Source organism: Etheostoma cragini, chromosome 16, assembly GCF_013103735.1.
Source record: "Etheostoma cragini isolate CJK2018 chromosome 16, CSU_Ecrag_1.0, whole genome shotgun sequence".
Lineage (NCBI taxonomy): Eukaryota > Metazoa > Chordata > Actinopteri > Perciformes > Percidae > Etheostoma > Etheostoma cragini.
The window spans coordinates 8,356,758-8,370,526 of NC_048422.1; the positions used below are offsets into that span (position 1 = coordinate 8,356,758).

Consider the following 13,769-nt stretch of genomic DNA (forward strand, 5'->3'; position numbering starts at 1 on the left):
GATTTTTGGAAAATGGCTGCAATGAAACAAAGAGTGAACAATTTAAAGGGGTCTGAATACTTTCCGTACCCACTGTATGTGCATACAGACGTGTTTGTGACGTCATGCATTATAACATGTTCGAATCAGTTTTCCCCACACTGAGGATGGTCCTTCGAAGCTATCTTTTAACCTCAGACTAGGTCAGGTATAGGCTTGATAAACGTGGTTTTATCTTGTGATCTTGACCAGGATATTTTTCTGGGCCCAATATCACCATTCGCTATTGCATTTTCATGGATGTTGTATCAGTAAGTATGAATATGTTGGCTAAAAAGCCAGAGTCATTTCAGAGCCGGAAATTGCAGATTTATAGGCAGGGTGCATCAAGTGCTTATTATTTATTTTAACTGTCACTTACCAGTTGATATCAAGACTTCTAGTGCAACTCTTTCTGAATTTACATTTGAGGGATCATTCCCCAAATATAATTTAAATCGCGTATGGGTCATGCTTTAGTGTGCAGCCTTATACACTTTGTGTATTTCTGGACAGTTATTGCTGCTTTCTCCCCAATGGTGCTGATTGTATCAGCTATTTAGTGGACAGCACCTGCTGTAAAGGGGCCACAACCATTATGTGGCTCTTATCTAATCCATACATCCTCCTCACTTATCTCATCTCTTGTATTCATGGGAGCTAGCCCAAATGTGGCACAAGGCATAGAATATCTAATTAGGGAAAAGCATGAGCATCCCCTAGGCTCCTTTTGTAATAATGCCTGTGTTTTGTCCTACTGTCCCCTCGAGTCACTAGGTCTGTCTCCTTTCACTCATGGGGCTTGTCGTAGGATGGACAATGCTTTCAGACAGTGGCACGTCAGGCAGGGACTGGGACATCATTTAGTCTTTATTATAAAAGGCATTTTAATTTGAATAATTTCTTCATGTTGTGCATCAGTGGAATGTTCTAAGAATGTGTGTCAAGGGGTTTGTTTGACATATCTCTCATTTGTGTCTAGAATTGCGATAACTTGTCCGGCTGCTGTGGTAAAGGCTATGTGCAGAGTAAATGTTTATATGTTGCCGAGGTAACCAGGAAATTCTTTGCATAGTGTACACACGCTAAACAGCTGATGCTTTGCTTTTATTTCCCATAGACCAACAAGATGTGTGTGTGTGTGTGTGTGTGATAGTCTCATATCTATGTTTTACCTAAAAGTACACTTGATACCTTTTTTATTAATTCCCTTCCTCTTTTTAAATTGTATTGCGTTATATTGAGAGGGGTTTCTGTTGTTCATGCAATCCATTTGTGCAAGTTATCCATATTGCCCATCCCAGTTTTATTTGCCTGATATCCAGTAAAGTGAAGTAATTAAATATTGCGCTGAACTGTCCCTCTGTTTCAGTTTCTAATTTATTTAATAATTGCTCAAAGTATCGAAACAAAGTTTTGTGTTGGATTTGTAACATTCCAAAATCTTAATTTTGTACTTAAGGATTTATTTTTCATCGTAAATACCTTTTTTGTTCCTAATATCGGTTATCAGGTTTATTAAGTACCCACAATCTGTATCAGCCTTGATAAAACCAGTATCGTTCGATCCCTCCTAAAGATCAGCATTTCAATCTCAGCCGCTCCTCCAGCTGCTCTTGTGCCCAGGTACAGTAGGGCGTTGGATCTGGGCCATTAGAAAGGGGAAGTCGCAGGGCGGACCACCCGTGGCGCAGGGCTGCTATCTACCAGACCAAACTGAGCACACCAGCAGGCACATGTTGACGCTCCTTCGCCCTACTAAATGAAAAGTGGTGTTTGTGTCACGGGCCGTGTAATCCCCCTCCACCCCCCTCGGCCCTCACCCAACCCATCGCTAATAGCTGGTGCAGGCGGTTGCCGTGGCTCTGCTGAGCGGCACTACTGGCCGAGAGACGGCTGACGGAGATCACCGGGTGAGAGTTCCAGCATCGATGATTTACTACAGAAATGGCCAGCTGTCATATTTAGGCTTTGTTTGTAGAACGCTGCCTTCCCCTGTGACCTAACTGAGTTTCAACTTGAGTCTTGATGGTATCAGGTCCGACAGAGACCTTTTCTGCAGCAGTAACAGGTCAGGAGTGACTTTCGCCCCCATCACATGATCAGCAGCCCTGCTTCCCCTGTTGCAGACTGTATGTTTTAGAGGGCAAATATTTCTGGGTCGTTTCAAAAGAAGCTGTAATTCACAGTGCGGGTTACAAATAACACAGGCAGTTGGATCTTGTAGTTGTATCTGCTGCATGAGGTTGGCTCTCTCTTGAGATTAATGGGGTCAGTTTGCTAGTCTGGATTGGATTGGCTCGGCTTGGTTTGACTGTGTGTGTGTGTGTGTGTGTGTGTGTGTGTGTGTGTGTGTGTGTGTGTGTGTGTGTGTGTGTGTGTGTGTGTGTGTGTGTGTGTGTGTGTGTGTGTGTGTGTGTGTGTGTGTGTGTGTGTGTGTGTGTGTGTGTGTGTGGGGTAGACTTATCTGCTTTCACTCTCACTAGAGCTCCTGATGTCTTTTTCTACAACACAAAGCCAGCGTAGAACTGGTTAGTGTTACTTAAAAATTTGTATTTGGCTCAGTTGTGTCTGATAATTAATATGTTAACACTGTAATAGCCATGTGAAACCATTGTTCTTTTTTATATTCTAATAGTCTCACCTCAGGGTTTTTCCTGGCTTAGAGTGCTTTTTTCGGGGGGCGGGGGGACTACACACAACAGTTAACATGAGCGCTTTGCGTACAATAAAGGCAATGAGTCTGTGTTACCTTATTTTTCAGAAAGATGCATTTGTTATTTCTGACAATGTAAAAAATAAAAATGTACAAATGATTGAGGAAATCAAACCCAAATTAACAAAATTGGTTAAAATTTTTTTTTAATAATATAAAAAACATGGTTGGTTAGTCCAGTACAGCCTGACTCTAGAGATAAAACTGATATCAGCGCTGATATTCAATTTATGTTCTACTTGTTCAAGGTTGTTTGGTAAATCTTCTTAAACACATTCAGAGAGGATTTTAACTGCCATTTATATTCTCAATTCTTATAATTTTGGTGCTGGTGATTTTCCTTTGGGGCTGGCTCAAACCTCTTTTTGGGGTCAGGTGTCAGTGTATTGCTACTGCCTCACTATAATTTAAACAATAAACTCCCTTTTCCTTTGTTTCAGACAAGTTCAACACCTACGTGACGCTGAAGGTGCAGAATGTCAAAAGCACAACTATCACGGTGCGGGGGAGCCAGCCCTGCTGGGAACAGGATTTCATGTTGTAAGTTCTTAAGATTTATTAAACTTATAAGTTCATCATAGACGAAGCAAATGCTACACGGGCCTTAAACACTTAAATACTAATTTTGCACACTAGACTAGACTGTGAACAAAAACAATCCTGGTCAACTTGGTATCATCATGCATTTTTTTTTACCTGTATCATCATGAAAACCATTCCCACAAAGTGTCTTTTTGCTTGGAGGGGTATCTGGTAAAATTGCACCGCATTGGTGTAGTGCCTTTTTAAATAAGACCTGCTAGACGGTGTGTCTCTGAAAAGTATTAATCTATGAGACAGTACCATTGTGGTCATACATCCCTTACAACGCTTCATTAAAGCTTTGGTGCATAGCTTTTTGATATTAATGAACGTCTGTGACGTTCAAGACATTGCCAAATGAGTTGCTACAAAGCAAATTAAGACGATCAGCCCCACAAAATTCTCTCTGTATTTCTCAGTATGGCTATGGTCAGATGATTGTGGCGTCCGGCCACTTTCCCGCGCAGAAGCTCGAGTGAAGATAATGAACTCTTCTGAAGAGGCCATGTGTTTTAATCCTCCTTGTGTCCTCCCTGGCTACTAGCAACTGCATCAGGGAAGGGTGGGGGCCGTGCGTGGTCACAGACAGCTTGTATCATGGATCTGACAGTGTTGTTGTCATTACTTAGAATTCCTCATGGGGGAGACAGAAACTACACACAATAGCTTCAAAGGCAAATTGCTAAACAAATCAAAAATAGTTTTTTTAAAGGTCCAGGAGAGTTGCGGTCTGAAACCCCATATGAGCTTTTTGGCTTTTTATTTATTTTTAAGTTTCCCAACTCTAGATCCTACCTGGTGCTTAGAGCTACAAGAAAGGTGTCTTGGTTCTAAACTGCGCAGTTATCTTGTTTGACAGCTGCTGTTCATTTCCTCCTTGTAATTCATTTGTTTAATTTCCTCATTTTACTTTCCCTGTGAAAGGTATCTATGGCGACGAGAGAGCCAGCACATTGTTGCATGTGTGCCATTGTTTGTCTTTTGTGAACTCCCTCGTTGCAACAGTGTTTGTTTTTCCAGACCTACGTCCTTCTACTGTCCATTAATGTTGTGTCGGCTCGGCTAGGTGTGATTCATCATAAAACATAATCATCAGCGATTCCAGCAAAAGGCTCCGCACCACCTGTTACAACAAAATACCTTTTAATAAACTCTAAGAGTTGATAACTCGGCTCAGGTCAAATCTATTAGAAGGATTTAACTATCCAAACGCAAACCTAAGCATCTAACTTACTAGATCTGTTGGACTTTTAGATATGCTATTAAGATGCTATTTATACTATCTTAAGATTTCATCTAAATAAATAAAATAAACTAACAAACATTACTAGTCTGTTATCTGTTAAATAGTTGTTGTTGTCAAAGTTTGGATGGCAAATCCATTTACGCATCAACAAGGAAGAGCTTTTTAGAATTAATGGACTAGTTAGAATAGTTTCATTTTGGGAAATGCGCATATCAGTTGACTTGCCAAGAGATGAATTATCTAATCTAACTCGTGGAGAGAAAACTAAACAGTGTATTTCCCAAAATATCAAACCATTCCTCTTTGGTTAACATATCTTAGTCCTGAGAACAAAGTTTGTGAAAATATTTCCACAATTCCATATTGTTCTGTATCTCCTACACATTACTAATCTGGAAAGCCACAGTTCTCCCGAGAGCACAATTTGAAATTGCTCAGCGAGTTACTCTGGCATTGAGTAATACCGCTCATTAACGAGGCCCTTGTAGCCGAGCTGCACCAATCACATCTGTGTATCTGATATAGGCGGTCCAGAGGCGAGCTAAATAGATGACGACAGTCTAATCTACCAGTTAGCTCCGCTGGCAGCTAAGCTTATGGGGCTCTGGATACGTCCCCCCAAGTGTTGTTGTGATTGGTCGTAGTGTTATCCAATTGCGTGCAGTGAGATTTTGAAATGCAAGCTTAGTGCCGCCCCACGAGATGGCCGACCTTCATTTCTCGATGTCAGACCCTTAATCTAGTCGGATATGGGTCTGGATTTCCAGGCTAACGCATCGCTGCTCTTGCACTGACATGTGCAAAATACCAAACAAAAGCGGATTTGCAGTCTCTTTCTTTTATGTGTTTAATAGAAACGATATCGATGATACACTGATGAAATAAAATAGAATCAAAAAGGCATCTTAAACAGATTCTTCTCAGTTGGAATTAGCAACAGCTTGATTGAAATACCTTGCTGGATTCATTTATTCAACCGATGCTTTAGAAGGCCTATATCTCTGCACCTGGATGCCCTCCCCTGCACTTCTCTCAATTAGCTGCTCTCTTTGATTATCTTTTCTCTCATCTTCCTTTTGATCGGCCTGTTGATAGTTGTAAACTGCCACAGATGAGAATATGCAAATGCCCTTGTCACGTGGCTCCTTTCAAAATTGATATGCCATTTTGTTACTGTCATCAAGCTGTTTTTGAGCCCTTTGAATAGCATGTTGAATGACAAAACACGGCTTGAATGGATTATGACAGCTAATACAAAACAAAAAGAGGAAGCAACCTTTGTTGTCAGCTAGTTGTAGGGCCCGGCAGTAATTATGGAGACATTTCGGCTTCATTGAGTGTGAATTGAATGGCATATTGGAGTTGTGTTTAGATTTTTTTTTATTCTGATTACAAAACTCTTAACTATTCTGATATTGTTCCGCTCCTCTTTTGTTGGCTGAAATTCCCCACGCTGTTTGTCACGAAGGGCTTTCTATGGAAGTCTCACATTACTTGATACCTGTATAACGCCTTTTTCATCCAGTGAGATCAACCGGCTGGACCTCGGCCTCATTGTTGAGGTGTGGAACAAAGGCCTCATCTGGGACACCATGGTGGGGACGGCCTGGATTCCTCTGAAGAGTATCCAACAATCAGAGGAGGTAAGAATATTTATATGCACAAATCACATAGTCTAGGAAAAAAAAATCCAAAAAAAGTTGGATTTCATTTCAAAATGCTGAAAAAAAGCCACCCGCAATCAATCCATGAAAAAAAAACAGGGGGACTTTTTTACATTTCGTTACTGACATTACTAAGTATCTCATTTTCAAAATCGTTAATTAATAACATTAATCCAGCATTTATCTTATAATAAAACAGTAAATAGTATAATAAAAAAGGAATACAAAATGTTATGCCAAACATTAAACTGAACTAAAGCCCTAATTGATATGTATCCTAATTGCAGGAGGGCTCTGGTGACTGGATCTCTCTGCATGCAGAAGTTCTGATGAAAGCGGATGAGATATATGGCACCAAGAACCCAACGCCTCATCAAATCCTGCTGGACACTCGCTTCGAGCTGCCTTTTGGTGAGATCCACCAATCCATTTTTTTTCAGTCGCTTTGTATTTTAGTTGCATGTTAGATGCCCTGACAATAATGGGTACATGGTGTAGGGAGTACATTGGTGATTCTGGTTACCGTGTGGACAAATTAAACCTTGATCCATTGAGTTACACAAAGGCCGTACGCGTCTCCTGCTGAAATATCAGCAGTTGCTCTATGAGGGAACGCAGATAAAGCTACCTTGCCTGGGGCACTGTCAAAACAATTGATAATGTCTTGTAACCACGCGTCCTGTTGTCTTATGCTGGCATATCCTGCATTGATCTGTCACCTCAACTCAAAAAGAACACATTTGGAACACATGGACAGAACGCATGAGTAGAGTATGAGGTCACATTGCTTTCCTGAAATTGCATTAGAAACAGGCCACTCTTAACCAGATAGACTGTATAATGCAGTCTATCTGGTTCCACTGGGAATAAGGATCATTCCTTATTTTGTCTTTGCCAGGTTGTTCAATTGGGGCACACCTGATTAAGGAACCATTAGAGCATGTATGTGTGTAAGATGCTTACATTATGAAGAGGAGAGTATGACTGTGATTTTAAAACCATTAGTGGCTTACTGTTTTCTGGACTCATACACAACAACATGTGCATATATATTTAATTAAAGCTGCATAGATTGTTTTTTTAGGGGGTACTTTGGAGCCCATAACAAGCCGACAGACACATAACACACATAAAAGTGAAGTTTGAAAGTCTGGGCACCCCAGGTAAGAAATTGTATTAATGGGCATAAAGAAGCCAAGTAAAGATGGCAAAATCTCCAAAAGGCCTCATATGACAGATTAGACATTCTTATTATATGTCGCGAAAAGTTTGATTTTGTTTCCATCATTTACACTGTCAAAATAACCGAAAACAAAAAAATTGCGTCTGCAAAAGTTTGGGCACCCTGCAGAGTTTATACCTTGTACTTCCCCCTTGGCAAGTATCACAGCTTGGAAACCCTTCTTGAAGCCAGCCAAGAGTCTTTCAATTCCTGTTTGAGGTATCTTCGCCCATTCTTCCTTTTCAGAAGTCTTCCAGGTTTTTAAGATTTCTGGGCTGTCTGTCACGCAGTACTCTTTTAAGGTCTATCCATAGATTCTTTATTATGTTGAGGTCAGGAGATTGTGAAGGCCATGGAAAAACCTTCACTTTACGCCTATTGATGTAATCCAGCGTGGATTTTGAGGTGTGTTTAGGACCATTATCCATTTGGAGATGCCATCCTCTCTTTAACGTCAGATTTTTCACAGATGGGATCAAGTTAGCGTTCAAAATTTGCTGAAGTTTTATTGAATCCATTTTTTATTCTACTCGTGAAATGTTCCCTGTGCCACTGGCTGCAATACAACCCCAAAGCATGAATGTTCCACCCCCATGCTTAACAGTTGGACAGAGGTTCTTTTCATTGAATTCTGTGCTCTTTCTTCTCCAAACGGAACTTTACTCATTGCAGACAAAAAGTTATTTTTAGTTTTTAACCTCATCGTTCCACAGAACTTGTTTCCACAATGAATCAGGCTTATCTATATATTCATTTGAAAAAATATGTCACAATGAAAATTCATTGTGACATATTATACGAATGTCTAATCTGTCATTTGATGTCTTCTGGAGATTTTTCCATCTTTATGCACATTAATACAAAGTTTACCTGGGGTGCCCAAACTTTCAAACCCCACTGTATATTATTGTCTTTATAATGGTGACATTTTAGCAAACAATTCCCTATTTGCACATCCAACTACATTTGCATTACTTGCAAGTTGTGTTTCTGTCCGCCTTATCAATAGAAGTCCAGTTTTCACTCTCTTTTTGGTTCTTGTTTGGTGTCCATCAACTCCTTAGACAGATGTCTGGCTCTTCGGCTGCTATTCCTTAGCTGCACACTACACGTGTCTGTCTGTTGTTTAGTGCTGGTCAAGCAGCGTGCAGTGGGTCTATCTGTTTTTTTCTTTTTATTTAAACTGCTGCCTACTGGAAACATGAGAGCATTGAGAACAAATCATACAGTTAATGAGCCTTAAAACCAAAACAATGACCTAAAAGAGCTTAAAAACTGGCTAGTGGAGCAATACTCATTATGGGTGTCTTTTCACAAAACACTTAGTAATTTGGTTTATTGCTGATATAACCCTCAGCAAATCTTTGGATAGCTTGTTCAGTTTCATTGATCAGACCTCCTCAAAATTGCTTGATTTAACATGATAAAAAATATCAAATCATTTCTTTCCCAGGGGACAATTCACGATTTGGAGGGTGAAATTTCCCCTGTGCCCCTCCTGCTCTCTGTGCTTGACCACGGTTCTACCTACAGTATCTGTCCTCTGTTACCAGTACCTCGTAATAGGCCTTGTGATCAAAAGGCATCAAAGTTAAAGCAGGGTGTGTGTCCACTGAGTGGGAGAGAAGAGACCTTTCAAGGATGCAGGAGGCCATGGTGACTCTCTGTGCTACCAGAGCCATTCATTAAAGCTGCTGGTCGGTGTGTCTTTGAAGCCTTGGCCTTTGTGTGTGTGTCCTTTTAATGTGCATCTGTCTGCAGAGCACTGCAAATCCCCCTGAAAAGTGGGAATGGGGAGAGTATCTGCTATTTATAGGGCTCTTTTTACGTTATTTTTATTAATATGGGACACAGTTTAGCTTGACCCCTAATTTGTACCCATAGTCCCGACGCAATTAAAAATGGCAAATTATTAAACCATTTTTTACATTATGAAATTAAATTGAAAATACAATATACATACAATTTTAAACTGGCAGTGTTTAACAATATAGTCAGACAAGTGTTAAACACTCAGGTTAATATATTAATATAATGTAATAAAAAAATAAAAAATCAGATCATTAACAAGTACATATCTGAGTAGTTTGTAAAAACAAACTGATGTATGTTGTGCAGTTCCTTATTTCCAGAAGGTTGCGGCTCTAACAAAAAAAAGTCTGATCGTCCCATTTGGCTGCATCTGAATAGAAAAACACAATTTTGTCTGGCAACTGCCCTCTTTGGGTTTTTTCCCTGGAAGCGCTGTCCATGGATTTGACAAAGTCTTTTAAAAGAGGAGGTTCCATTCCATAAAGAAGTAAGATAATGACAAAGGAGGTCTGTGTACTTTCGAAAACTTACCATACTGAAAGAATTATATCCCTGAATGATACAGTGGCGATAACAATTGGGCTTCTTAAAGAGTATTTTAAGCATTTATTTATGAAGGGAATCTGTTGGCTTAAGTATGGAGGACAGGAATACAACAGTAATGGGATCGCAGGTAATATATATATATATACTTGGAGATGTTGTTAGGTGGAAAAATAAATAAATATGGAAAACACCCATTCTTTGCATGCGTATGTCAGTTACGAGCCACACTTGATTTTCTTTCAGAATATTTTTTTCTGCCATTTTTTTGTTAGTATTTTTATTATCATGTGTTAGAAACCATGCCGTTCAAATTTGTTTTGGTATATCCCCGTCAAGACTCATCTAAAGTATCTGTGGACATTGGATCTGTCGGTATGGTAAACATTTTTCCTCGTGTATCCAATCCTCCTTTTTTAACAGTTTGGGGCCACTGCTACAGTAGCCAGCTATTTTCATTTCCTCATTCCTCAGGCTCATGAAAAATTAAACGGGCATGAATGTATTATGATGGCATGCCGGGACATTATGCTTGAAATCCAACAGAGCCAGATGTACTCTATAAACACAGGTTCTCATGTATGTTTGTTGTTTGTGCATTTTGCCACCAGACATCCCAGATGATGAGGCACAGTACTGGACAGGCAAGCTGGAACGCATCAATACCATGCGAATCCACGATGAGGTAAAGTGCCATTTAAAAAGAATTTACTACTTTTATCTGTTTGAAAAAATAACATCATCAATGACTTACAATGATAAATTTACTGGATGTCCCGCTTGTTTGAGTTCTTCTTTTTTCACAGTTAAGTATGCAGATTAAATCAATCAATAATCATTTGTTCTAAAGGATGTACTGTATGTTCCTGTTTACTACTTGTTGTTCTAATGACGCAGAACTGTTTTATTTATTTTAGTTGCAAGTGTTGATGTAGTGGTGCGAGTGAACTACTGTGGTAAGAGTAGCAATACTACGACATGAAAAACATACTTGATGCCTGCAATTTTTCTCCCTTTCTCCTCTGTAGTACCCTCTTCAGGAGGACGTTCAGAGTCGCCCACTGCCATTTGCCGCCTCCCAGTGCTGTGAGTGTGCCTGCAATAGACATAAATGTATATTTACTAATATAAATGGTCTAAGGTGCCTGCCTGTGCTCCTCACGGCCGCTAGATGGAGCCAATCCTCCACTCTTATAGGTTTAAGGCTTTGATATTATTCCTCTCACTTCCTTAACCCTGTTGTGCTGCCTGATGTAGTAACAGTTGAAATCCTCTTCATTGGGGTTGAAAATGAAGACTAAACATTTCAAGTTCAGCCTGTGTATATTTTTTGTTACAAATAACCAGAAGCATGTTGAATATTCTCACTAATACAACACAAGGACACTTTTTTTCACAACCCCCTGCCTCATCTGACTGTACCTCTCACTTGTAAAATCTGCACTTTCACCAGGCAACTATTTCGGATGGGCTGACCCACTGAGTATGTAAAAAAACAACACAAAAAACTTTGATGTAATTCTCCCCCTGGCCAATCCTCACTGCATGTCCTAATGCCCTATTTCCCCCAATGACCTTTAGTCTATAAGGTTTCCATGCATTTTAGTTTCATTATTAACATAGGATTTTCCTCAATGGTTTCCCCAATCCCCCTTTTGCCTTTTTACTTGCTTTTCTGCTCTTGCTGTTTTCCTTTTTCTGCTTTGTGCTGAAGTCATGTAATCTTCATTACACATATATATTTTATCTTTAAATTATTGGTTTAGCACACATCATAGAATAGGATGTTAGGACAACTCATCATAACACACATATTTTCCCTCTGTCCCTTAAAATTAAGCTCCATGCATCTTTTTTTGTTTGAATTCAATGAGAATACTGAGCTCAAACATATTTGGACATGCATAGTAATACCAATATGAATATTTCAGAAAGTCTGCTAAACAACAGAGCCCTTATTAAAGCTTAAAGGGCGTAAGTTGCAGTTGCATCGTAAAACTGATTCACAGTCTTTGCTAAAGTTGATGTCACCTGGACATGGGTTGTCCTCCCAGATATCAACAGTATCAGTTCATCCTTCACCCTCTCACTTTATCTCTTTGAAAAGATAAACTCAGCTGTCCCCCCCAGCGGACTCATGGTTAACGCTTGAAACAGTTTCCTTTTCTTCATTGTTGGAGTTTGCGAGGTCCCTTTCAAAAAGTTTAGACAATTGCTCTTCTTATGAGATACACTGGTCTGTTATTATAAGTGTCAAAGTGATTCATTAAAAACACCATCACACTGTCAGAAGTAAGGGTAATGCAGATGTAGATTCAATTTCTATAGCTATATTTCTGTGAATTCTGTATCTTTCTATGCATTAATGCTACAACAACAGTATCTACATACAAACGCTGATTAAGAGCCACTCAATGTCTTCCAATTTATTCTTAGCAGGACGACTTGCACATATAGGGGATTATAGTCTGTTGAAAGTGAGTTCCCTCACAACCTCCCTATTGACCCCAGTTTGTATATTTCTTCAGCTCCTAACAATTTTGACCAGATAGGCAACATTTAAGCTAGGATGCATCCTCAGCGTTGACATGGGTTAATGCTGATTTAAAAGATGCTCAGGTAATGCACAGGTAACAAACATACTAAGTTTCAGGAAAGTTTAATTTATTTTGCTCGCCCTGCTCGCCTGTTGTAGCTCTGGATGACCAGGACAGTGCTGTCGACGACCGGGATAGTGACTACCGCAGTGAGACGAGTAACAGTCTGCCTCCGCGTTACCACACAACTGCTCAGCCCAACTCCTCCCTGCACCAGTATCCCATGGGGCCTCGGCAGCAGCAGACGCACCACCCAGACTCCTGCACAGACTCTGTCCACAGTTTGGACCTGGACTACAGGGACCAGAGAGGAACCAGGTATACGGAGTATCCACAGAGACTTTCTCAGTCACTCTAGATGAAACATTCACTTGGTTCCACAGTCGTACCCTTGTAGGCAGTTTACTCAGACTACAGTAGTACAAGTTTCAGCAAGGTTGGATTTCAAGGTTAAATTTAATCCAACAGTTTACTTTAAAAAGAACATTTGTTTGTGTACTAACACCGCGCTTACTCAAACTCACTCAGAAATTCCGTCACAGTCTCTCACAGTATATCATTTCTCTCTATGAAAAAGAAAATAGACATCCACTTTTAGATTTACAGTAGCATAATTAGTCATTTTAATTCCCTGTTCATTTCTCTATCATAGTTTTGCTGACCAAGAATCCAATTGGGCCTTTGTACTTTTTTCTTTTCTTCTATGAGCTAGCTTTCGTATGTGCAGGTGTAGATTAGGGTAGATTTATTCTGCTGCTTCAGTTGACCAGGAGGGATCTGTAGGCCTACTCTTGAGGTGAAATGGATTTTGTCACACCCTGTATCTCCAGCCTAGATTCTAAAGTGCATTCTTTTATTATTCTTATTCTTATTCTTATTAATATTAATATTAATATTATTGTTATGTTATTGTGGTTGTCCTGGTACATCAAAAGGCATATTCCACTATTTGTAGTCAGATTGTTGTTGAGATGGCTAAAAGTGTGTGTGGTGACTGTTACAATAAGCATCATTTCAATGTAAATACATGCTTTTCAATGTAAGATGAAAAGACAACATCAGCTGGAGAAATAATAATACATTGTTATTTTTACCAGTACACAGCTGTTCTGATGCAAATTTTGGTCAATAAGACAAATGGTCTCAGTGCATGGAATCTACTATTGTGCGCTCGTGGATTGTCTTGAACTACATATGTGCCAGTGAGACTGCTGCAAAGCTGCCTGTGTGGACTGATAGGAAGTTTATCCGGATAATTCTACATCAGAAAAAAGGGATTACAGCCAGGGAAAGCTCATTGTTCCTGTTTCTTTTTGTCTTGAGGGTCTGTTGTGTTGGTTAAAGTTGCTGTTAGTTTGAAAGGCTCTAA

The 13,769-nt window shown here is 39.7% G+C and overlaps 1 protein-coding gene across 1 annotated transcript in view; it reads left to right on the forward strand.

The window, feature by feature from the left end:
• LOC117959906 overlaps window positions 1-13,769 on the forward strand; it is a 55,752-nt gene that overhangs the window by 16,504 nt on the left and 25,479 nt on the right. Inside the window, exons 3-9 of the mRNA XM_034897304.1 lie at window positions 3,175-3,274; window positions 6,088-6,205; window positions 6,514-6,637; window positions 10,415-10,488; window positions 10,832-10,889; window positions 11,257-11,286; window positions 12,499-12,718. Of these exons, the coding sequence (XP_034753195.1) occupies window positions 3,175-3,274; window positions 6,088-6,205; window positions 6,514-6,637; window positions 10,415-10,488; window positions 10,832-10,889; window positions 11,257-11,286; window positions 12,499-12,718 (724 nt within the window). The remainder of the gene's footprint in view (window positions 1-3,174; window positions 3,275-6,087; window positions 6,206-6,513; window positions 6,638-10,414; window positions 10,489-10,831; window positions 10,890-11,256; window positions 11,287-12,498; window positions 12,719-13,769) is intronic.